The 26,260-nt window shown below is 43.4% G+C and overlaps 1 protein-coding gene across 4 annotated transcripts in view; it reads left to right on the top strand.

The window, feature by feature from the left end:
* Positions 1 to 26,260, top strand: part of DNMBP (dynamin binding protein) — a 156,700-nt gene that overhangs the window by 106,918 nt on the left and 23,522 nt on the right. For all 4 annotated transcript variants that reach the window (XM_056529713.1, XM_056529714.1, XM_056529712.1 and 1 more), the window contains one exon: positions 24,200 to 24,396. In XM_056529713.1, the coding sequence (XP_056385688.1) occupies positions 24,200 to 24,396 (197 nt within the window). The remainder of the gene's footprint in view (positions 1 to 24,199; positions 24,397 to 26,260) is intronic.

The following is a 26,260-nucleotide window of genomic DNA, read 5'->3' as shown; positions in this document are numbered from 1 at the left end:
GACTTTTCTGCTCATATACAAAGAGTTATAAATTCCTTCTTTGGGAGAATAACCTGTAATAGTCACATACTTTCTGCCCTCTAGCAAGCCTCATTGACCTGGAATGAGGAAAGACACAGGTGGGACTGGTTCAGGTTAAGCTGTTTCTTTGAGTTTTGAGTAATGCCAGACAGTTATTATTGACACCTTACTATTCGAGTCCAGTTAAAAAAAAATTTGGCACTGTTGTATTGTTGTTCCACCTGTGGTAAGGGGTGTGAGATGCAGGGCAGATGGAATTACCCTAGGGGCAGATGGCATTAACCCCTTGTATTCATGACGCCAGGGCGTGGCTTATCCTCAATACCACCCGAAGTTACAGACAACGGTAGCGACAGATGGTACAGTCTATACCACTGGTTCTCAACCTTTTGACAGCCCATTCCCAAAAAATTGTTTCCCCATATTAAAGAAATTTTGTAATCATTATAGTATAATTCATATGCTTTACTTTCCTCTATAACCGGCCCCCTGTTCCTCTCCCGATCTCCCCAGTCCCCCGATTTACAGGTGACGTCTTCTCTAACCGGAGTTGTTTGTTTTCTTTTCTTCACTATCTGGCCTAGACCGCCATTAAGATTTCTCCCATACAAGACTTCTCCACAGAACCAGCCAAACAAACATTTAAGCTCCTTTCTGCAGTACAATACCCACCTATTTACAAACTCCCCATATTTATTGTAACACATAGTAATAGTACCCACTTTGCATCCCCATAAAGTTGTTAGGCCCCCTCTGTGCCCCCAAATATAGCTGTAGGCTCCCAAACTGCCCCCATATATAGTTGTAGGCCACCATACTGTCCCGCTTTGGTGCTCCACTGCTCCTCTGGTCTGGGGACCTATTCTTATGGCTCATAGCAGTAGGTCCCCGGTCTGCAGGGGCAGTGGAGCAACAAAGCTGATGGTAGTTACAGCCCACAGCAGCCCAGTGCCCCCGCTTCCCCTTTGCTGTCCTCCTGCTCCGCTCCTCGTGCAGTGGCATCAGCCTACCATTTCTTTCAAAGTAATCCAGACCAGTAACCAGTGGCTGTGGCTGCCATTACTGATTTTTTTTCAAGTACCCCCTGGAGAACTTCTAAGTACCCCTGGGGGTACTTGTACCCCAGCTTGAGAACCACTGGTCTATACAGTGTAGCCGGGCCCACAGAGGTGACCAGTGACTTCAAAGACCTTAAGGGCTTGCTGGGACTTGCAGTGATTTTGGACAATTTAGTGCAGGCCACGTTGACTTGACAATAGATGACTGTGACTTGACTTGACTGGAGACAGACTATGTTGTGCCTGTAGTTACTTGTAGACTTGTAAACTTGTGGCTGCAGACTTGACTTGAGGCTCCTATTACTCCAGACTCTTAGGCTCGACTGCACCTCAGCAAAGACTCAGGAACTAAGAGAGAGAAGAGACTTCTCCTAGGGCTTTTATGGGGGAGACTCTGGTGGGGTCCCATTGTTCACCCTTAAGTCACCTGGTCACTGATACCTCCTGGATAACAATCACATGACAAGTCACATGACAACTGGTGATCACATTTTAACCTTTCTTAAAGCAATAACACTCTTATATACATAACATAGGGGATAATATACAATTACAGTAGAACAGATGCAGGGGGGCCCAGGGGACACTGCAGGGAGGCCGCCTGACAGAGCAGTAAGGGTACGGGGTAACAACTCCCGTACTGGGCCACCACACACCCAAATTTAGAGTTTCCCATCAGAGGAGCAGCTTATTATTTCTAGGCCTCCATACAAAATCTTCACCAAGGCCCAACAATCCGGTGGCAGAAGGGCCTTTAGTCCCTGAGGGACATCTATGCTCCGGAGCTACTGCTCCCCGTAACCTCCTGCTGGCTATGTACATTTCATGTCTTGCTATCTAATGTCTTTGGGGTTATTTAACCTCACCAAGAACAGGTGTAAGTCAGGAAATGTATAACTTTAATTGTTGGCTAATATACACTTCTAAAAGGTTTATCACCATCGGGAAGGAATGTCTATTACCATCTTAGTGTTCCCTATTCTCCGTGGTAAGACAGCTTCAGGATTTTACAAGGTTTATGGTGTGAACTGTACTTTGACATCTACTCCATTTATTATGGTCATATTGGGTGGCTTTGTCACTTTTATTGTTTATTCTAGATATGTGTCTGTGACAGACACTAGCCTGAATATTTCCACACTTGTCGGAGAACATCCAATGTACAAGAATTAAAGGATATGTCCTATTCTCACCAATGGTACATGCTTCTTATTAGTTAAGACGGCAGTGGTGTGGCAGAAGTTTTACAGCATTTCAAAAGTTTCGGGTGCACAGGATTAGGATTAGAAAAACTTGTCTGCTTTCTTCTAGAAACTGTTCTACACCATTGAAGGTTCTGTTCAGCTCCATTTTAGTAAGTAGGTTGGAGCTGTGACAGCACTTATGACCTGTGGACATGGGGGACCATACTTTTTAGAAAAAGCAGTCATACTTTTATAATCCTGTACAAGCCCTTTTAAAGAGTAGTACTACTCCCTACATCCTGCATTTTTGTTACCATCAAGATAAATTCAACATCTACGTACCATAGCTAAAAGTGGGCCAAAGTGGGCCAAACCCCCTAAAGTGGGCCAAACATTTCATATGGTTTGAAAGCTATCTCTCCCTATTCCCACATACCCAAGCACACTCAGTGGCAGCTTATCTCCCCAAGAACAAAAGGTTTGGTTATGTTGATACCCAACATGCCTGTCCCTTCTCTCCTTTATGCCGCCTGGGGAGAGTCAAGGTGCCACCATAAACATTAGATGGTTGATCAGTCCTACTGAAATGTATATGCCCAACTGTAGTCCTCAAGCTTCTTAATGTTCCTAATATGTTATTGTCTCCATCAATCTTGTTGTTTTTCTATACCTCTTTTCTCTTAGTCTCTTGTGTCTTCTATTGAGGTAAAAAATTGCTGTACGTTCCTCAATTATGCACAATATGTTCATGTTTTCTCCAATACCAAAGAACAAAATATTTACCAATGACAACCAACCACAAATCCGTAAAAGATATTTGACCCGGTGGATCTAGTAAGGGAGACTTGATCTTGAGGCTTGTGCTTCAGAAGGTGCTGACCATATGTGGGTCATTTGATAACCAATGGGATCCAATGTGCTTTGAAATGGACCGCTATTGGTTGTTTTTGGTTAATATCTGTGGACATTCTTGTTGTACCTTGAAGGAGTAGTCTACCTGATGTTGGTGAAGCATCCTGCCATTTAGGGTGATAAGGAGTTTGGTGATGTCAAAAAGAACCTAAAGGAGACCTACTTCTCATTTGCTGTGTACACGTTCGCTGAAAGTTTATCAGTTCTGTGTCGATTTGCTGTAACAAGAGGTCACCTACAGTTTCGTAACTGATCACAGATGGACTTTAAAGTGTACCCGTCAGATCCAACAAACATTTTTATATATATATATATATATATATATATATATATATATATATAAATAAAAAACAAAAAACTATCATATGAAGCAGCACCTCCTTTTATCCAGATGGTTGGGTGCAAGCCCTTGAACCTCGGTGCTCCGGTCGCAGCACACCAAAATAGATGAAAAAAATCAAGTGCTTTATTCCAAGGAAAATTGTCAATTTTCCTTGGAATAAAGCACTTGATTTTTTTCATCTATTTTGGTGTGCTGCCTATATCCATTTTATTTATATATATATATATATATATATATATATATATATATCACTCCGTACCTAATCCTGACCATGTACATCTAATTTTTATGTGTCTAGCACCTTTATTTATTTTTTATTACACTTTTAATTTAGCTCACTAGTCTGAATTCCTCCCAAAGGGAGGGGGTGTGGCCTCACTGTGCAGGTCTCCGCCCCCTCCCTCAGTATGCTGTCTGCTCACATCTCCCCTAGCATTAGAAAAACTACAACTCCCAGCTTGTCCTCACTGACAGTAGCGGGACACAAGCTGACAGTGGGAGGATTTTTCCTCCAGCTGTGAGTCCTACACTCACAGCTGTCAATCAAGGAAGTGTGTCCATGACATAGGTGATGATGCATGGACACAGCAGGACTAGTATGTGTCCAAGTAGGCAGGGGGGCAGTTGTTTGACTGGCTTTTTCAGTATGAAATACTGAAAATTTTCTAATGAAAGCAATTGCAAAACCTATCAGTTATACAGTGACCCCTCGACCTACGATGGCCCCGACATACGATAATTTCAATATGCGATGGCCTCTCAGAGGCCATCGCATGTTGAAGGCAGCATCAACATACGATGCTTTTTTATGTCTGGGCCATCGCATAAACGGCTATCCGGCAGCGCTGACTGCTTCAGCTGCCGCCGGATAGCCGTTTACTGTGCCCCGTGTGCTTCAGTGATGTCTCTTACCTGTCCTCGGGGCTCCGGCGCGTCCTCTTCGGGATCCCCTCCATCGCCGGCGCTCTCCATCGTCATCATCACGTCGCTGCGCACGCCGTCCCGTCATCCAACAGGAGCGGCGTGCGTAACAACGTGATGGCGGCGACGAAGCGCGCGGATGCCGGGGAAGAAGAGGCCTTGCCAGAGCGTCGGGGAGACCTCGGGGACGCGGCGACAGCGATGGACGGCGACATCCCGGGCAGCGGTGACGGTCCGAAACGACAGGGACAGGTGAGTACAACTTCCTCTAACAGTGGTCTTCAACCTGCGGACCTCCAGATGTTGCAAAACTACAACACCCAGCAAGGTGGGTGTTGCAGTTTTGCAACATCTGGAGGTCCGCAGGTTGTAGACCACTGTCCTGTACTTTACATTGCACGGATCCCTCAACATGCGATGGTTTCAACAAACGATGGTCCGTTTGGAACGGATTACCATCGTATGTTGAGGGATCACTGTACATGCTTTACAACATTTTGAAAGTTTTTGTATCTGACAGTGCCCATTTAAAGCATGGTCTTTACTTTTCTATGCTGTATTGTGTCTGTGCAAATTTTCCATGTAATATTGAATTTTTAATCTGCAGTAATTGTATGTGCCGAGAGATGAAGTCTCCTGAGATTTGGCCCATAACTCCCCCATTGTAAGCCTCTGTGCTCTTCTCTGCCTCACATTACTCCTAACAAAAGCCACTCTGAGTTCTCAGGTAATACTATCAGTTTCTAAATGTACCCTAGTAACTCCCCTGCATGTGATCTGGTATCATAGGAGCCACAAGTAACTCTTCAGGGGGATCGGGAATCTCTGGAACATAGAATACGAGTATATGGCAAAATATGGTTGCCAAGACGTGTTATAGGATTATAGTAAGCATGTATTTATATGGAATTTGCATAGTAATTTGTATTGCTACAAACCCTGTAGCTTTAATTTTTTAACATTTTTCTTTTATTTCTAAACATGTGATTAAATTGTTCTTGTTCTTTGCTTTGTATCCTGACTTTGCTGCTCGGCCTTCAGATCAGGTCATAAGTGCTTGTGTATGTAGATCACAATATCTGACAGCTGTTTGCTGTAAACATTACAAAGCTTGTGTTACCATGTCATGCCAGATAATGGTTGTGAAATTCAGATTTTAACTCCTTTTGGAAAGTTCTATTCATACAATTCATATTCTTCTGCATACGGCTTACTTGTATTATTGATTTATATAGCCCACAAATAAGTATGGATGCAAAAGGGGAATCTAGCTTCATTGAGTTTCTAAAGTTGGTAAATCATTAAGTATGTCAACGGTGAAGCATATTAAAATTTTTGGACACCTTTTTGAGCTGAAATCTTCCAGCACTTCTTGCGGATATATACCGAATACGGAGCCTGTTGCATGGCTTGACCATCGGTTGGGCAGGGCCACGTGAATGATTGCTGGATTGTTTGTGCAGTCCATTACTTCCCTCATCATCGGCTGTATATCCCTGTTACGTGGGGAGATGTCAGGCCAACAAATGTTTTGTTTTTTAGCGTGCTTAAAAGATGCAATGCAATATAATGAAGGAGGTCCCAGCACTCGCCGTTGCAAGCAATTTGATATTTTATTGTATATCCAAGTCACAGGACGCGTTTCGGTACTTAGCCTTCCTAAGGCTAAGGAAGGCTAAGTGCCAAAACGCGTCCTGTGACTTGGATATACAATAAAATATCAAATTGCTTGCATTGGTGAGTGCTGGGACCTCCTTCATTATATTGCATTACTTTTTTCCTCGTGCACCACCACCTTTCAGATAGTGCTGACCATTGCTCTACTAAAAGATGCAATGGGCCTACTTCACTGCACAGGATTGGCTTGTTCGGCTGTAAGGTTACGACCCAGACCTAAGTTGCCATCCGCAGTGGCCAGATTCCTTAATGTTTAAAGGGGTATTCCAGGAAAAAACTTTATTTTTTCTTATATCAACTGGCTCCAGAAAGTTAAACAGATTTGTAAATTACTTCTATTAAAAAATCTTAATCCTTTCAATAATTATCAGCTGCTGAAGTTGAGTTGTTCTTTTCTGTCTGGCAACAGTGCTCTCTGCTGACATCTCTGCTTGTCTCGGGAACTGCACAGAGTAGAAGGGGATTTGCTTCTAAACTGGGCGGTTCCCGAGACACGTGTCATCAGAGAGCACTTAGACAGAAAAGAACAACTCAACTTCATCAGCTCATAAGTACTGAAAGGATTAAGATTTTTTAATAGAAGTAATTTATCTGTTTAACTTTCTGGAGCCAAGGCTAGGCTAAGTTCACTTGGCCATTGTGCTCTGAACCGTTCGGCTCCTTCTTTTTTTTGTGCCAAACAGACCCCAAATGGGTCAGAGCACAAATGACACCGCTGGGTTTAATAGATCCCATTAGTTTGAATGGGGTCCGTTGGGTTTCCAGTAATATAGGGAAGTTGAAGAGAAAAAAAAGATCGGACATGCAGTATTTGTTTTTTTCTATGCTATTGTCCTTCCAACGGACTGTGCGACGGATCGATTCCCATGTTAGCCGGCAGAATTGTGATTGCAGCTCTGGACTGTAATAGACTTGAACAGTAGGTGATTTAACTGATCAAAAGAAAAATCACAGTTTATTGCTAAAGCTCCAGGATGACATTCAGTGTTTGAAAGGTCGTTGTGACCAAGTAAATGAGTTGAAGCTTAGTTTGCTACCATTCTTGCCAGTGTGAAACTGCTATAAATATTCCACGTGTGAGTGAAGCTCAGGCTGACTAAGGAGATTTATTGTGTGTTTATGGAGGTCATAAGGACAATGAAAGCAGCCCCTGCTAAAGGAGGGAAAGGTCAGGTTAGATAAATACCCTTTTTCTATAGGTCAGTGTTTCCCAACCAGGGTGCCTCCAGCTGTTGCAAAACTACAACTCCAAAGGCTTCCGGGCATGCTGGAAGTTGTAGTTTTGCAACAGCAGGAGGCACGTTTTTTTTTTTATTTTTTATTTTTTTATTATTGTTTTATTTATACAAAAAAAGAATCTGTTTTACATGGATATACAAAAATAGCATACAATATACCAATCCAAATCCCAACCAACACAGCACCTCAATATAGGCACCACAGAAACCTACATTAATTTGACCCCAACCCCCCCCCCCCCCCATACGATGCTCCCAGACCTTGGAAGGGATCCAAAAAAATAATAACATATCACCAACGCCTCTAAATCAGTTGAAACTTTTTACAAGCTTTTTTGGTGGATTTGGCCAAAATTTCTTCATACCCCCTTATTTTATTTACTAGGTGTATCCAGTGATCCCGCACTGGCGATTTCTCAGTAAGCCAGGTCCTCATTTTTAAAGGAGAAATACGGCGCAAAACTTTTACCTTTCCTTGTGCCCGGGCTGCAAAACTGAAGAAAAAAAAATAACCTTCCTACATTCCCCCTTTGCGCCGATATCAGCATCCCGTTGCTCCGGCACTGCTCGGCTCCCTGCTTCTTAGGCTTGGAACGTCACACAGCAGTCAGCGTATTGCCAGCCGCAGCGATGTCCCACCTCGGCCGGTGATAGGCTGAGTGCACTAAGGAGCTTGGCTCCGCCTTCTCCCTGCAGCCTGGGCTCCTTACATGACAGTGGACTCAGCCTCTCATTGGCCGAGGTGGGACATCGCTGCGGCTGGCAATACGCTGACTGCAGTGTGATGTTCCGAGCCTAAGAAGCAGGGAGCTGAGCAGCGCCGGAGGAACGGGATGCTGATATCTGCGCAACAGGGGAACGTAGGAAGGTGAGTTATAGTTTGTTTGTTTTTTTTCGTTTTTTTGCAGCCCGGGCACAAGGAAAGGCAAAAGTTTTGCACCATATTTCTCCTTAACACCTTAAATGTAGATAAATGTAGATCCCCAAACTCCACCACTTCGCCCAAAATTGCCACCCTAACTGACAAAAAAACTTACTCAGCTATTTCAAACCAAAAATGTAGAACTTTGGGGCGACCCCACACTAAATGAAGGAAATCAGCTTTCTGCTCGCTGCATTTGGGTCAATTAACATTATCCTGATATTTAAAATTCTGCATCACCATTGGGGAATGATACAACTGAAATATAACGCTCAACTGCGGTATTTGATGTGCTTTATTTTCTGAGCAAAGTGTCAAGTTTTCAAACACCAGCTTCCATGTGCAATCATTCAATTCTCCAATTTGTGTAGCCCACTTTCCCTTAAAGGGTTTATCCAGCCAAAAACATTTTATCCCTTATTCGTGATCTCCGTGCAGCACCCGCATTCTATTTCCAGTCTTCGAAAGCTCTTGGTTTCTGGGACTTGGGACGTGACGCCACGCCTCCTCCTGACGTCACACCCCCTCGTGAAGTCACACCACGCCCCCTCCATTCATGTCTATGGGAGGAGGCATGCACCCCCCCTCCCATAGACATGAATGGAGGGGGCATGGCGTTATGTCACGTCCCCAGTCCCAGAAACCAAGAGCTTTCCGAGACGGGTGACGCCACCCCGCAAGGAATACGGGTGCTGCTCTTTGGCTGGATAACCCCTATAATCTTTTCTTGATACTTTTTAGGCCCGGGAGTGAGAAATAACTTATAAAAATAACTTACCCTCAATCTAACTGGTGAAATGTATTTTATACTATCCAAAACACTGTGTTTCAAATTGTAGTTCCTATAAGCCTCAAATAGCTGCCTGTACCATAAATATTGTCTCTTTGATTCCTAATGTTTGTTGAAGATCTATGAAGGGCAATATTTTCCCATGACTAAAAGTTTGATTAACCCATTTGATTCCTGTCTTTTCCCAAAATGTTATATCTACCCCTTTAGTGAATTCCATTCCATCATTATGCTACAACGGCATGCATGGAAGGCTTCCTATAATACTGCACAATATTTTCACCTCTTGCCAAATTTTCCCATAAAGCTTCCAATAGGAAAATTTACCTACAGGAGGAAGGTTGGGAATCTGCTATAGGTAGTGCTAACTAGAGGGAAATTGGAAAACAAGGAAGAGAAGGGTTAGAGCCAAAACTTCCAGTACCAGGATTGGACCTTTATGGTGGTATGGGATAAAAATTCAAAAAGAGCACCCAATTTGATTATTTTATGGGCCCTTTTATATACCTATAAAGCGATGACCTCCCACGGCAGTGTCTGTGATGTTGTCTCATTCAGCTGCTCGTATATATGTAAAACAGGTGGCTTTTCTCGCTTAGGATTTCCATGTTTACCCAAGATACTTTCAGATAAAGTTACTCACTCGATTTAATTTGCATGACATTGTTCTGTAGCCTCAAGCTGATACTGTACCAAACACCTTTTTTGACCTTAAAGCGTAGGTGAAGCATATCATGTCCTTGCATAAATTCCATAAAATACTTAGAGTTTCATTCTTTATATGTGGTGGTGATCCAGTACTAGTATAGGGAGGTTTTATTAAAGTCTGTGAAATGACAAGCAGCTTCATATCTAAACAAAATACGGGCTATAAATGGTGGCCTGTGACCAGCTGATGGTCTAACAGGGGAATACTGTGCACACAGTTGGACAACAAAGATGGCACCCTTAAAAAAAAACTATCCATTTCTGCTGGATGGGGGAGTTCTTCATGGATGATCATCACCCAATGGCAAAGGGAACAGGACCAGCTCAGTCTTTTCAAGGGCCCCATAGCAATTTCCTTGGAAGTGGATGGACATAACTTGAAGCTTCTGAGTGCCAGATCCACCAACTACTATGTCCAATTTATAATAGTGCTGTCTATTTGTGGCAGAAGGCCCTTTGGGTCCCTTTAGGTGCCTAAATACAGATCCAACTGCTACCTCTGTGTCCCAAATGGCTGCATCCCTGGCTTTCTTTATGATACATGAAAAAAAAGCCATCACCACCTTACAAGAAAAATAACAGTACTTCATGCTTTTTGCCATCAAGATTGTATGCAGTTGGGTGCGTTCAGTACTCCCATGGATCACAGTGACTAAGGTTGGGTAAACAAACCTACCCCTGAGCAGGTAACCATAACTGCTAATATAGTTGGTATTTCCACTCCCAGCGTATGTTACCCTTATGCCTCTAGTTGTGTACTGGAAGTAGTAGTTTCACCACAGCTGGGGAGTCACATAATGCAGATAACGGCTGTAACCAATCACTGAATACTTATAATTTGAAATTATTATTCACTAATGAAGTACTCAGCATTGCCCAGTCTTTGTACTTTAAACTTTGTTGGAGTGTCTAAGTATCATATAAGCTCCTATCCTGTCCTTCTATCCCGACCTTATCTCCCTTTTTTATTTTTTACACCCAACCTCATCTTCCTTCTTCATATCCTGACTCCTATCCCGCCCTCATCTTCCTTCTTCATATCCTGACTCCTCTCCTGACCTCATCTCCCTTCTTCATATCCTGACTCCTCTCCTGACCTCATCTCCCTTTTTAATATCCTGTCTCCTATCCCGTCTTCATCTCCCTTCTTCATATCCCGACTCCAATCCCGACCTCATCTCCCTTCTTCATATCCTGACTCCTCTCCTGACCTCATCTCCCTTCTTCATATCCTGACTCCTATCCCGACCTCATCTCCCTTCTTCATATCCTGACTCCTCTCCTGACCTCATCTCCCTTCTTCATATCCTGACTCCTATCCCGTCTTCATCTCCCTTCTTCATATCCCGACTCCAATCCCGACCTCATCTCCCTTCTTCATATCCTGACTCCTCTCCTGACCTCATCTCCCTTCTTCATATCCTGACTCCTATCCCGACCTCATCTCCCTTCTTCATATCCTGACTCCTCTCCTGACCTCATCTCCCTTCTTCATATCCTGACTCCTATCCCGACCTCATCTCCCTTCTTCATATCCTGACTCCTATCCCGACCTCATCTCCCTTCTTCATATCCTGACTCCTATCCCGCCCTCATCTCCCTTTTTAATATCCTGTCTCCTATCCCGTCCTCATCTCCCTTCTTCATATCCTGACTCCTCTCCTGACCTCATCTCCCTTCTTCATATCCTGACTCCTCTCCTGACCTCATCTCCCTTTTTAATATCCTGTCTCCTATCCCGTCCTCATCTCCCTTCTTCATATCTTGACTCCTCTCCCGACCTCATCTCCCTTTTTAATATCCTGTCTCCTATCCCGTCCTCATCTTCCTTCTTCATATCCTGACTTCTATCCTGACCTCATCTCCCTTCTTCATATCCTGACTCCTATCCCGACCTCATCTCCCTTCTTCATATCCTGACTCCTATCCCGATCTCATCTCCCTTCTTCATCTCCCGACCTCCTATCCTGACCTTGTATCCCATTCCCCACACTAACTATTCTCTACACCTGCCTCCCGGAGACAGCAGGATGTTGAAAAGTCCAGGGCAATCTCTGTAGCCAGAGAGTAACAAGAGATGTACCAGAAGTCCCATAGACTTGCATTGGACCTTATATAAAATCTCCACCCTCGCAAAGGGGGGGGTAGGTTAGGGTTGATTTAACTCTACTATATATTAAGTTGACATATAAGTGACGTGTACCAAGTGTCATTGAAATATCTTTAGCCATTTGGAAGTTATGCTAAAACATACATATGTTTAGTTATATAGTGTTTCCAAACCAGGGTGTCTCCAGCTGTGCAAAACTACAAATTCCAGCATGCCCGGACAGCCTTTGGCTGTCCGGGCATGCTGGAAGTTGTAGTTTTGCAACAGCTGGAGACACCCTAGTTGGGAAACCCTTATATAGATTATGGATTGACCAAGAGTCCATGAACACAGAGTATTAGAATGTACTGGGTGCCCCCACCAATTCTCATTCTTGGAGGCCATTTTTTTAATAAACCTGGATTAAGCATTTAAATAATGAAATAATCTTGTTTGTCTCGCCCTTTCTAAACTACAGACCTCCCTGGAAGCGAGAGTTTCTATGTATTGCAGTTGTATAGAGTTTTCTTTGCTTCTGTACAGTGAAAGGCAAAAGGAGGACATTAGCAAACAATAAGAAATGGTTTTGTTGAGAGGAAACGTCTGACTTTCCTCAGGAATCTCCTCACTGAGCGGCCATGATTGAGCGCCATTGTCTGTGACTTATGATCCCCTCTAGTAAATAACACACATTGTCCTCCGTCACACAGGCTGTGCTGACCATAACAAAGGCGGCTGTGTCACATTCCTGCAAATCCATTTTTTTTTTTTTCCAGCGTCCATAGAAATTTCGCTGCTACAAAAAAAAATCCAGAAGTTTTGTCAACTTCAGACGACTTTGTTTCAGAATTGGCCTCCTACGCTTCATATTCTTAGAAATACGTTTTCAGAAAATAATTTAAAAAAACAAATAACTTCTAGGTATAAAACCTTGTGTTTTCCTCATCTGTCGGATTCTTATTCTAAGTCATATTTGTGGGAAATGGCGGCCATATTGAAAACCAATGTGGAAACCATGATAACTTTATCACTGTATTTAGTGTTGAGCCCACCATAATTTTTTTTACTTTTAAGAAACAGTTTTTCCTAAACAAGGTGCCTCCAGCTGTTGGAAAACTACAACTCCCAGCAGCCTTTGGTTGCCCAGGTATGCTGAGAGTTGTACTTTTGCAAAATTTGGAGGCAGCCTGGCTGGGAAACACTGCTGTAAAAACGATATAGTCCATGCAATTCCGTATTATGGTTCCATATACATGTGGCGCCATATTGGTCCATCTGGCTCCGATTGGTTTATCATAGCTATGAAGGTTTGTTCACACTGGGGAATTTATTTGCATAATTCCGTTCCTATTCCACCCTGAATAAGAGTTCCATTGACTTTAATGGTCTTTCCGCCGCTCTTTCCACACTAAGGACTTTCCATTAAACAACTTCATTCTTCTGGCAGAATCCACAGGTAAAAGCCCATTGAAGTCAATCGGACGTAATTTTCCCTGACAAAATGAGTTTCGAGCGGAATTGACGCAGAATTTTTCCACAGAATTTTCTAAAGAAGAATTGAGAGCCAGCACATTGATACTAATCCTCCTCCAGGTTTCTTCTTTAAATTCGCATAAAATTCCTCTTCAGATTTTGCACCAATTCTGCACCGAGCAGAAAATTGAAGATTTGCTGAATTTCGTGACCAAAATGATGTCACTTCCCCAGTGTGAACTTACCCTTATACAGCCATATGTTAGGGTTCATATTACTGTTGCAATGCCTAGACCTACCTTGTATGATCTGGGATCAGTAGATGACTGTAAAGTTTGAAAGCATCTTAGTACGGGCACTGCATTCACCCTAAGGCTCGGTTCACACTAAGAAAATCCCACTACATGAAGATAAAATCAGAGTAAATGGGTTTTTCATTCACCCATTCACACAGTGGAATTTTTAAGGTGGAATTTCCGCCCAGAAAATCCCCTCGAAAAATTTGTTCTGGCAGATTTCTACTGCAAAATCCTGTTGAAGTCAATGGGACTCTGATTTTGAGGCAGAATTCACTCTTGAGTGCAATGACGGCCCACTGGTTCTGGGCAGGTTACCATTCGGTCCAAAAGGAGCAGAACTTGGTCCCTCTGTGCACTCTCACTGATTTCCAGGCATAATATCTGCACCAAATCCCATCCGGAAATTCCACGCGGAATCTGCACAGACAATCCGCCTGGACCAAAAAATTTACTGTGTGGAAATTCCTCAATGTGAACCTAGCCTTGGGATGTTCTGCGAGTTTTCCGCTGCAGACCCCATTGAAGTCCACAAAAATCTGCAGCTTTTCCACAGCAGAGAACTCCCAGAAGATCCGCCTGTAGAAACATACCCTTAGAGACCTAAATTTGGTACTACCAGCACCAACCATTTTCGCCAAAATACAATTGTTTTTGAGCCATATTAGTCAAATAATACCAGACATAGAGGATGTCACGTTTTGTTTCACCACCCTATATGGGATACCTCATACTGCACTAGAAGTCCCAATGTAGTTGTATTAGAGACCTCATAGATATAGCCAGAGGGTCTCCGATGTACCTCCCACAGGCACCATCCTAAATCCTTTTTTCCAGGCTTTGCCTTTTTCCTCCCTCCTCTATTGTTCTTGCTGCAGAGATCCTCCGCTATTGAGATGATAATGCACTGAGGGGTTTAGCTGTGTCCGAAGGGGTTGCAGGGCCCTGGGCAATGAAAGGACTGGCCCACAGAGGTAAGTACCTTGGCAAAGGATTCCATAATAAATGCATTGTCTGCAACTCACCAGATACTGGTTTAGTACTAGTACCTGTAATCCAGTGCTTTTCAACCAGTGCATCTCCAGCTGTTGCAAAACTACAACTCCCACCATGCCCGGACAGCCTTCGGCTGTCCGGGCATGTTGGGAGTTGAAGTTTTGCAACAGCTGGAGGCACAATGGTGGGAAACACTGCTGACTCTCTGACCCGGGTCACCAGCACAGAACAATCATTGTCGGGATGGATCCCATGTAGAAAAGGACATGTAGCAGAATCCATTATGCAGATCATAATGTTATTCTCCTGAGCTGGGGGCAGGGCAGGCATTCAGCAACAGGTTGTTGCTCCGGCTGGGAAACGATGGGGGATGGAAGGCGAAATGAGTTTCGGAGCTTTGCACAAGTTCAAGATTCTATCCAGAGGAGACAATGAATGGGAGTTGTATCTCCCCTCCTCCATACTATCAGACCCTCCAGCTCCCCTCCCACCCACTGGGCTTATCCCAAAACTCTTATGTCCAGAGTTTTAGATCTGGGCTTTGTAAATATAATCCGAAGTAACAGAAGTGGCGTCCTCTCCCTGAGGAAAATACTGATCCCGTTTAAATATAATCCGTGAACACATAATTCCATTTACCCTTTGCATCACACCCCAAACCACACTTACCGTAATTTTGTGGTGTAATGGGACACTTTTTTTTCATTTAATTTGTATACAACATTTTATACCGATTTCCTTTTTTTTGTGTGACTTTTTGGTACCTTTTTCCGACTAAAATTTTTTATGCCACAATTGCATAGTGTTTAACCCAGCTGAAACTGAATTCACCTGCAAGTTTCATACATTTAGGTTACATTATAACGATACATTATTAAACATAATGGGGGAGATTTATCAAAACCTGAGCAGAGGAAAAGTTGCCCATAGCAACCAATCAGATCGCTGCTTTCATTTTCCAGAGGCCTTTTCGAAAGTGAAAGAAGCAAGCTAATTGGTTGCCATGGGCAACTGATCAACTTTTCCTTCACACTATGGGGAAGATTTATCAAAACCTGTGCAAAGGAAAAGTTGCCCAGTTGCCCATAGCAACCAATCAGATCGCTTCTTTCATTTTGCAGAGGTCTTTTTAAAAATGAAAGAAGAAATTTTGTTGCTATGGGCAACTTGGCAACTTTTCCTCTGCACAGGTTTTGATAAATCTCCCTCTATGACAGCGAGAACAAGCACGGTCCCCATTTTGCTACCCATTGAAGTCAAAATCAGCAGCGCAAAATATGCAGCATAGTTTGTATGTGAGAACATACCCTTTAGGGTACGTTCAGACGAGGGGATTTTCCGCGCGTATTTCGCTGCAGATCCGCCACTGAAGGACCTCTATATGCTGCCTTTACATGTGCCTGCCCGGAGCGGCAACACGCCGCTACGAGCAGACACACTGCGATGTGCGCAGTATACTCTCACATCGCGGCAGCTCTCGGCCTAGCTCATAGAGCAGCGGGAGCGGCCGCAGTGTGTGCGAGCAAACCGCGCATGAGCGGCAACTCGCACATCGCTTCAGTGTGTCTGCACGTAGCGGCGTATTGCCGCTCCGGCCAGGCACATGTAAAGGCACCATACAGAGGTCCTCCAGCACCGGATCTGCAGCATAAAATACGCTGTAAATCAGCTCGTCTGAACGTACCCTAAAGCTATATTGGCTCAGTATTTTTAGATACATCGAGATGTTTCGCATATTTTATATTTTCCATTTTTTTATTTTATATACAGTAGTACTATGATACAACTTGACAAGGCCCTCCAGTAGTCTATGGCAGTGTTTCTTAACTAGTGCGCCTCCAGCTGTTGCATGACTACAGCTCCCAGCATACCCATACAGGAAGTTGTAGTCCTGCAACAGCTGGAGGCATGCTAGTTTGGAAACACAGGTCTAGGGAATGGAGCACTATTGATATATGTAATGCATATACCAAAGGCTGTCCAGGCATGCTGGGAGTTGAAGCCTTGCAACAGCTGGAGGCACGCTAGTTGGGAAACAGTGGTCTAGGGAATGGAGCTCCATTGATAGATGTTATGCGTATACCAAGAACCTTTTCCTGGCACGGACGTAGTGTGTATAAAGCGTAGGCTTCGTTTTAAGTGGCAGCTGTCCCAATGCTAGTACTCCCATAACGTGACATTACAGACCCTGGTTGCATAGAACCTCTGTGTAATTCCTCACATCTTCGCCGGCATGCTGCACTGCGGTCAATTTTTCCCCGAAGCTGAGTTCTGATAGTTGTGTCTATAAACAGTGATTATCATTAGTATTTACTGCATCGGTTTCTAGTCCTTCCCTTGCAGGAACATGTCCGGAACGGCGAGGATCAGCCATAGGCCATAGGCTTCATCCACACTGTTTTTTACTGCTCCGTAACTTGCTAAGTGTTCAGCTTTTAAGTAGTCAATCTAGCAAGACCCTTTTTTTTTTTTTTTTTTTTTGTATGCTGCTGTACATCTACACCTTTTATGGAGTATTAGACACAGAACACCACAATATATAGTCCCCATAGTCACTAAATGAATCACACTGTATTCATGGTGCCATGGGTCTCTCTATCCTAATATACAGTATAGCTCCAACTGAACTATTTGACAAAAAAAGGAAAAAGAGCAATAGCTACTGAAAAAATAATAGTCACTTTAGTTAGATCATGTTTAAAATACAGGTAAATTGAAAATGCAAGGAGCAGCGTAGCTAAAACATGCAAGGAGCAGCGTAGCTAAACACCTTTAAATCACAAAATATGTATATGTATTACTAACCACATAAAAAAAGATTGCATGGGGGAGATAAAGGGTCAGTATATAGCTGATAACTGTACAGCTGCAATAAGGTACACTGAGGGTCCTGGACAACAGTCCTAATCCTGACCTAGTGGTACGAGACTCTCTATTATTGTAAATGCGCATACAGTTATAACATCACAAAATAATAAATACCATACACTCACCCATGTGGTGCGCTGACACTGCCTACCCCGACATACGTCTTTTTATCTGGCTTGACTTTATCAAGGGACGTCACCTTTTATGGAGTGCATGCTGAGAGTTGTAGTTTCCCATTAACCTTGAATATTGTGCATTTACGATTAAGTACAATTTACGGTGAAAATGCACAGATGCATAATGCAAGACAATTTACTTATATTGCACAATTTAGCCGCTCTAAAAATGTAATGTCGTCACCAAACGGCTCATTAGATCTCAACTTCCTACACCATACACCATTGTTTTCCAAACAGCATGTCTCCAGCTGTTGTAGAACTACAACTCCCAGCATGCCCGGACAGCCTTTGGCTGTCCGGGCATGCTGGGAGTTGTAGTTTTGCAGCAGCTGGAGACACACTGTATGAGGGCTGGAGGCAGACCGTCGGCTGACATGGTGAATTTTTCCTGTTGTGATGTTTCTATATCCTTGTGAGATAAGGGGCGCCTGATGTGTCCTGCAGCTGCTGTTCACCTGTTCTATAGAAGTTAGGCCAGGGATTATATTCTGTTTTAGTGTTTCCGTTACAGATGTCCGTTGAGATTCCGACTAGAGATGAGCGAACTTACAGTAAATTCGATTCGTCACGAACTTCTCGGCTCGGCAGTTGATGACTTTTCCTGCATAAATGAGTTCAGCTTTCCGGTGCTCCGGTGGGCTGGAAAAGGTGGATACAGTCCTAGGAAAGAGTCTCCTAGGACTGTATCCACCTTTTCCAGCCCACGGGAGCACCTGAAAGCTGAACTAATTTATGCAGGATAAGTCATCAACTGCCGAGCCGAGAAGTTCGTGACAAATCGAATTTACTGTAAGTTCGCTCATCTCTAATTCCGACATATACTGTGGTGGAGAGCAGCGGTGTCATTCATTTCAGTGGCCCGAACTCCTAGTGACTCAATTCACACCATATATGCTATTTTAACCAAACTCAAGAGTTGTCTAGCCAGGCTAAAATAGGGTATATGGCCCTAGTTACTCAGTTCAGCCCATTGAAATGAATGGCACCCGCTGCTCTGCCACAGTAGTCGGCATCCCTTCTTTGTAGGATGCTGAAAGATACCTGTGACTTAAAGGTCACTGGTGCCAGAAAGTTAAACAGATTTGTAAATGACTTCTATTAAAAAAATCTTTACCCTTCCAGTACTTATTAGCAGCTGTATTCTACAGAGGAAATTAAAAAACATTTTTTTGCCTTGTCCACAGTGCTCTCTGCTGACACCTGACGCCTGTATCAGGAACTGTCCAGAGCAGGAGAAAATCCCCATAGAAAACCTATGCTGCTCTGGACAGTTCCTGACACAGACAGAGGTGTCAGCAGAGAGCACGGTGGACAAGAAAAAAAAAGAAATTCAAAAAGAATAGAATTTCCTCTGTAGCATACAGCTGCTAAAATGTACTGAAAGGGTTAAGATTTTTAAATAGAAGTCATTTACAAATCTGTTTAACTTTCTGGCACCAGTTCATTTAAAAAAAATAAAATAAAGTTTTCCACCTTCTAAACACAATGGGGGAGATTTATCAAAACCTGTCCAATGGAAAATTTGCCCAGTTGGCCATAGCAACCAATCAAATTGCTTCTTTCATTTTGCAGAGGCCTTGTTAAAAATGAAAGAAGTGATCTGATTGGTTGCTTTGGGCAACTGGGCAACTTTTCCTCTGGACAGGTTTTGATAAATCTCCCCCAATATGAATCTAGCCTGACAGACATATTCGACATGGCTGGGTGATCGGCATTTGTTACCTCTTAGCTGTACTGTTTACCTGTCTGGTCCTCCATTAGGCCTCTAATGTGAGGTAGGGGCCTATTGAGCATTTGGCGTTCCTACACAGACTTTCACAAATAATCCTCACACCTGTTTTTCTCGGTGAGTGATGGATGTGATAAAGCTGAGGACAGAATTATTTGTTTTGTTTGCGTTGCCGGGTGATCATTGTTACGGCGTCATTTATCGTGTCAAAGGTTTTAGTGCCCAACCTGTTCCAAATAATACACCCTGATCGTGAGTAGTGCGCCTTCCTGTAACTGTGCAGTGAGACATAGTACAGAGAAATGTCTGCTCCTTTTCATATACCCTGTATTGCTGGGGTGTAGGGGTGAACGAACACCAGGCAGCACCCTATCTTGTTCTCTTGCGATAGGTGCACCCTCTCTTTTTGGTAGGGGCTCTGGATGTGGTCAGGGCTTTTCTCTGAACTTACTGTATTCACAAATAAATCAAAGTCTGTAGAGGCTTTCCTGGGAAAGGCGTATGTAAGTAACCCCTTCTCTTGTTTTGAAAGGAGAGAATGTTTTTTTGACATAATATTGCCCAAATATTATTTCAGTACTGTGCTTGATCGACTATGGTATGATGCACCCCATCTACAGAAACTGGTGCTAGGTATCTTTCAGGGCCTAAATGAACTTCCCATATAGAGCCTATGTGATCCTGCCACCCAGGCCTATATAATCCTCCTATACAGGGTCTACATAACTCCTGAGACAAAGTGCAATGAAAGTACAAACAAAATCTTCAGCTCACCTCCCACTGGTCTTGCACGGATCCTCAGACTGGCCCAGCTTGATACGTAGTATTGTGAAGAAATGTGTACTGGATCCAGCAATTCCATAAAACATCAACTTTATTTGTAATCCACAGCGTTAAAAACTTGCAAAATGCACTCTCGACACACACCACCTAGCCAGTGATACACTGCAACATGGACGCGTTTCGAGCGCATGCGCTCGAAACGCGTCCATGTTGCAGTGTATCACTGGCTAGGTAGTGTGTCGTGAGTGCTATTTTGCAAGTTTTTAACGCTGTGGATTACTTAATCCAGAATTGCTGGATCCAGTACACATTTCTTCACAATACTACATAACTCCTCCCCCAAATCCGATGTATGTGGTCCTGCCACACAAGGTCTTCCTGATCCTCCCATATAGAGTTTATATGATCCACCCATACAGTATTAATGTGATCCTGCCACCCAGGACCTATATAGGGTCTACATAATCCTCCCATATAGGACCTATGTGGTCCTGCCACACAGAGCCTACAGTACCTCTGATACAAGGTCTACGTAATTCTGCCATTCACAGTCTATAATCCTCCACACAGGGCCTACAGAACCTCTCATAAGAGGCCTACATGATCCTGCCACCCATGTAGTAAACCCTGCCATACAAGGTCTATATTTCTCCCATACAGGACCTACATAATCCTGCCACACATGGTCTACAGAACCTCTTTTACAAGGCCTACGTAATCCTGCCATACAAGGTCTATATTTCTCCCATACGGGACCTACATAATCCTGCCACGCATGGTCTACAGAACCTCCCATACAAGGCCTACGTAATCCTGCCATACAAGGTTTATATCTCTCCCCTACATTGCCTACAAAATCCTGCCATACACGGTCTACAGAACTTCTGATACAAGGCCTGGTAATCCTGCCATAAAAGGTCTATCTTCCTCCCACACAGGGCCTATATATTCCTCCCACACAGGGCCTATATATTCCTCCCACACAGGGCCTATATATTCCTCCCATACAGGGCCTATATAATCCTCCCACACAGGGCCTATATAATCCTCCCACACAGGGCCTATATAATCCTCCCACACAGGGCCTATATAATCCTCCCACACAGGGCCTATATATTCCTCCCACACAGGGCCTATATATTCCTCCCACACAGGGCCTATATATTCCTCCCACACAGGGCCTATATAATCCTCCCACACAGGGCCTATATAATCCTCCCACACAGGGCCTATATAATCCTCCCACACAGGGCCTATATAATCCTCCCACACAGGGCCTATATATTCCTCCCACACAGGGCCTATATATTCCTCCCATACAGGGCCTATATATTCCTCCCACACAGGGCCTATATAATCCTCCCACACAGGGCCTATATAATCCTCCCACACAGGGCCTATATAATCCTCCCACACAGGGCCTATATAATCCTCCCACACAGGGCCTTATATATTCCTCCCACACAGGGCCTATATAATCCTCCCACACAGGGCCTATATATTCCTCCCACACAGGGCCTATATAATCCTCCCACACAGGGCCTATATAATCCTCCCACACAGGGCCTATATAATCCTCCCACACAGGGCCTATATAATCCTCCCACACAGGGCCTATATAATCCTCCCACACAGGGCCTATATAATCCTCCCACACAGGGCCTATATAATCCTCCCACACAGGGCCTATATAATCCTCCCACACAGGGCCTATATAATCCTCCCACACAGGGCCTATATAATCCTCCCACACAGGGCCTATATAATCCTCCCACACAGGGCCTATATATTCCTCCCACACAGGGCCTACGTGGTTCTGCCACTCAAAGCCTATGTAAGATGGCTTGAAATAGCATGTATTGGACTCTCTGCTCTATGTAAACCACTGTCTATATGAGTACTATGTAGTAAACCGATATTAGTACATATATGGTGAGATTTATCATTGCTTTTAGAGCATTTTTTTTGTCTGTTTTGGCACAGTTCAGGCGCAAGCAGCATATTTTGAGACTTTTATGTGTCTTTTGATATAGATAGTTTCACTCTTTTGCCTACCTGTAGAGCTTTATCTTTTTGACCATGCGGTGGTCACAAATTTATCATTTGCGACTCTTGTCAAAAGTCGCTATTTTGTGCGCAAAGGTACTTTTTTAGGCGCAAAGCTACACCCCCTACCAGTAGGCATGAGAATCACTTCTACCTTCCGCAATTCAACCTTTAACCTCTTGTGGACGACAGCGTCCCACTCCCCTTCTATGAGACGTGATCAGGAGCTGAGCGGGGGTCATAGCTGGGTGGTCCTGGTGGCTTTCTGCCACCAGGACCCATCTCTAATGCCAGACATCACCAATCACAGTGATGCCCGGCTTTAACCCCTTAGACACCGCAATCAAATTTCTTTGTATCGTCTAAAATGCAAGTAAAAATTTCCCGGCAGTTCTGTGAAAGTAAGTAAAAACACCTAACCTTCCAAATTCAGGACCCAGGAAAGTGTCTACTTCTCTCCCTCACAAGTGTCTAGAAAAAGTGTATGTGGTAGAGCTTTTCCCACCACAGAAGAGCTGCGCAAAATTCATCATCCTGCTGCACCTTCTTGATAAATAAGATGCACGCTAGGCAAACCCACCACCCAAATAAATGTGGGAAAATACCTCTACCGTAGACATTCTGTGATAAATCTGGGCCATAGAGGCCACATAATAGAACTATACACCACCTATATAATGCCACAAAAGGCACTAGGATATAAGTATCCCATTGGGAAGGACAGAGTGGACTGCATAGATGTGAATGTGGTTGTGAAAACCATGAATGGTGAAAGTCTTGAGGATGCTGCCAATGGAGTAATCGGTCCCAGGACCTATGCAGTTTTTCATTTAAAAAAAAACTATTTAGCAAAAGTTAAAATGAAAGAAAATATTTGGGTGTGGGATTACTCCTCCCTGCCCCAACATGATCCTCCAGTCACGTATAGAAATACATTTTCATGAATTCAGTATAAATTCTGTACTGTGCAGGTGCGAAACTCTCTGCCACCAATGTCCATGTAGTAACATACTGGATGATAAACAGATGTAGCAGAGCTGAATGTGTGCTTTATTGTAACATATGGTGGCAGAAGCATCCAAGCTGCGGTCTAAGCTGAGACATTGTCAACACTGAGTTTATCCAGTTTATGTGTTTTCATTGTTTCCCGTCTTATGAGTCAAGAAATGAGGAGATTAGTTCAGAAAGCAGGTGGCGGTGGGAGAGATTAGAGCGTAATTCTCTGCACTTTATTAACAGATTATATCTAAGATGATGCTATTGATTGCTTTAATTCTCTAAATTCCTCCCATTTTTGTACATTTGCTGATTGGGTATATTTAAAGGGGTACTCAATTGGAAAACATTTTTTTTTTAATCACTTCTATTTAAAAATCTATTTACTTCTATTTAAAAATCTTACCGTAATCCTTCCAGTACTTATCAGCTGCTATATGCTCCACAGGAAGTTCTGTTCTTTTTGAATTTCCTTTCTGTAACAACCACAGTGCTCTCTGCTGACACCTCTGTCCATTTTAGGAACTGTCCACTGCAGGAAAGGTTTGCTATGGGGATTTTCTCCTACTCTGGACAGTTCCTAAAATGGACAGAAGTGTCAGCAGAGAGCACTGTGGTCAGACAGAAAGGAAATTCAAAACAAAAAGAACTCCCTCTGTAGTATACAGAAGCTGATAAGTACTGGAAGGATTAAGATTTTGAAATAGAAATAATTTGCAAATTTGTTTAATTTTCTTGCACCAGTTGATTTAAAAAACATTTTTTTCTAGTGGAGTACCCCTTTAATAGAATATACGTGGTCTGACAAGCGGTCCTGGACATGTGGAGTGCTGGTGTGATGCCAGTAGGGTGCAGATAAAGCACGTCGAGGCCTTCTGCAATAACAGGGATTATCCATAATATGAAGTGATTTAGAAGTGAAGTCTGCTGGTTTGAGTAGCCTTCACAGGACAATGCCTTCTCTTTGTAGACATGACGCTGTTGTCCTCGCAACCCGAAACCCTGGAAGAGAGTCCATCTGCCGCGTCTACCACCGAGAACTCTGAGACGAGGATGCTGGAGAAAAGGTCGAAGGTCATCGAGGAACTGTTACAGACCGAGCAGGACTACCTGAGAGACCTGGAAACATGCGTGGAGCACATCATGCTCCCCCTACAGGCCACCCAAGTAAGATCCCCACCTATTGCGCCTGAATTCACAGTTACATAATGCAGAACACGGTTTTATGAAAATAAAGCTTAATTGTTGTGTAATAAAACATATTTTTACTTGCTGGGAAGACTCGGATTTACACTTCAGAGGCTAAAAACATGTACAGACCTAATACTCCTTACAGCTGGGAGTTTGCTATACAGTTTAGGGTGTGTTTACGGTTTTGTCACAATTGTTGCTACTAGCTAGAGATGAGCGAACTTACAGTAAAATTTGATTCGTCACGAACTTCTCGGCTCGGCAGTTGATGACTTTTCCTGCATAAATTAGTTCAGCTTTCAGCTGCTCCGGTGGGCTGGAAAAGGTGGATACAGTCCTAAGAGACTCTTTCCTAGGACTGTATCCACCTTTTCCAGCCCACCGGAGCACCGGAAAGCTGAACTAATTTATGCAGGAAAAGCCATCAACTGCCGAGCCGAGAAGTTTGTGACGAATCGAATTTACTGTAAGTTCGCTCATCTCTATTTGTGACGAACCGAATTTACTGTAAGTTTGCTCATCTCTACTTCTAGCCCATAAGTATAAATACTTAGTATTGACCCAGTGTATGCCATACAGGGCCTACAGAACCTCCCATAAAAGTCCTACTTAAAGGGGTACTCCGGTGGAAAACAAAAATATTCTATAAAAAAATATTTACCCTTCCAGTACTTTTTAGCAGCTGTATGCTACAGAGGAAATTCTTGTCTTTTTTAATTTTTTTTTCTTGTCCACAGTGCTCTCTGCTGACACCTCTGTCCGTATCAGGAACTGTCCAGAGCAGGAGAAAATCCCCATAGCAAACCTATGCTGCTCTGGACAGTTCCTGATACGGACAGAGGTGTCAACAGAGAGCACTGTGGACAAGACAAAAAAGAAATTAAAAAAGAAAAGAATTTCCTCTGTAGCATACAGCTGCTAAAAAGTACTGGAAGGGTAAAGATTTTTTTAATAGAAGTTATTTACAAATCTGTTTAACTTTCTCGCACTAGTTGATTTAAAAAAAAAATGTTTTCCACCGGAGTAGCCCTTTAACCCATCAGGTAGTCTACTAACCTAGAAGTATAATAGGGCACTATTGACCCAGTGTATGCCATCCTCTCATACAGGTTTTACATGATTCTGGCCATAGGGCCTATGTAGTCCTCCCATACAGGGTCTACATCAGTGTTTCCCAACCAGGGTGCCTCCAGCTGTTGTAAAACTACAACTCCCAGCATGCCTGGACAGCCGAAGGCTGTCCAGGCATGCTGGAAGTTGTAGTTTTGCAACAGCTGGAGGCACCCTGGATGGGAAACACTGGTCTACATAATCCTCCCATACATGGCCTACATGAACCTGCCGCCAAGAGCCTACAGATCCTCCTATATACAAGGCCTATTTAATCCATCTGGTAGTTTACCATACTATAAGTATAAATAGGGCCCAGTTGACCCAGTGTATGCCATATAGGGTCAATTCTTTTAATACAGGGTTTACATGATCCTGCCCCCAGGGCCTATATAGTCCTTCCATACAGGGCCCACAGAACCTCTCTTAAAAGGCCCGTAAGTATAAATAGGACCCCAGCGACCCAGTGTATGCTGAGTGTTTCCTTTTGTCATATGTCTGGCATACCATTCGCTGTACATGCAGAAATATACAGTAAAAAAAAAAGTACAACATTTATTTATTTTCCAACAATAGGGTCCAAGGGTAGGGTATTTATCTGATTGCCATCATCAATGTTTCCTAACCAGGGTGCCTCCAGCTGTTGCAAAACTTCAACTTTTAGCATGTCTAGTAAAGTTGTCGTTTTGCAACAGCTGGAGGCACCCTGGTTGGGAAACACAGGACCTCA

Source organism: Hyla sarda, chromosome 7, assembly GCF_029499605.1.
Source record: "Hyla sarda isolate aHylSar1 chromosome 7, aHylSar1.hap1, whole genome shotgun sequence".
Taxonomy (NCBI): Eukaryota; Metazoa; Chordata; class Amphibia; order Anura; family Hylidae; genus Hyla; species Hyla sarda.
This window is presented reverse-complemented; position numbering and strand designations above follow the sequence as displayed.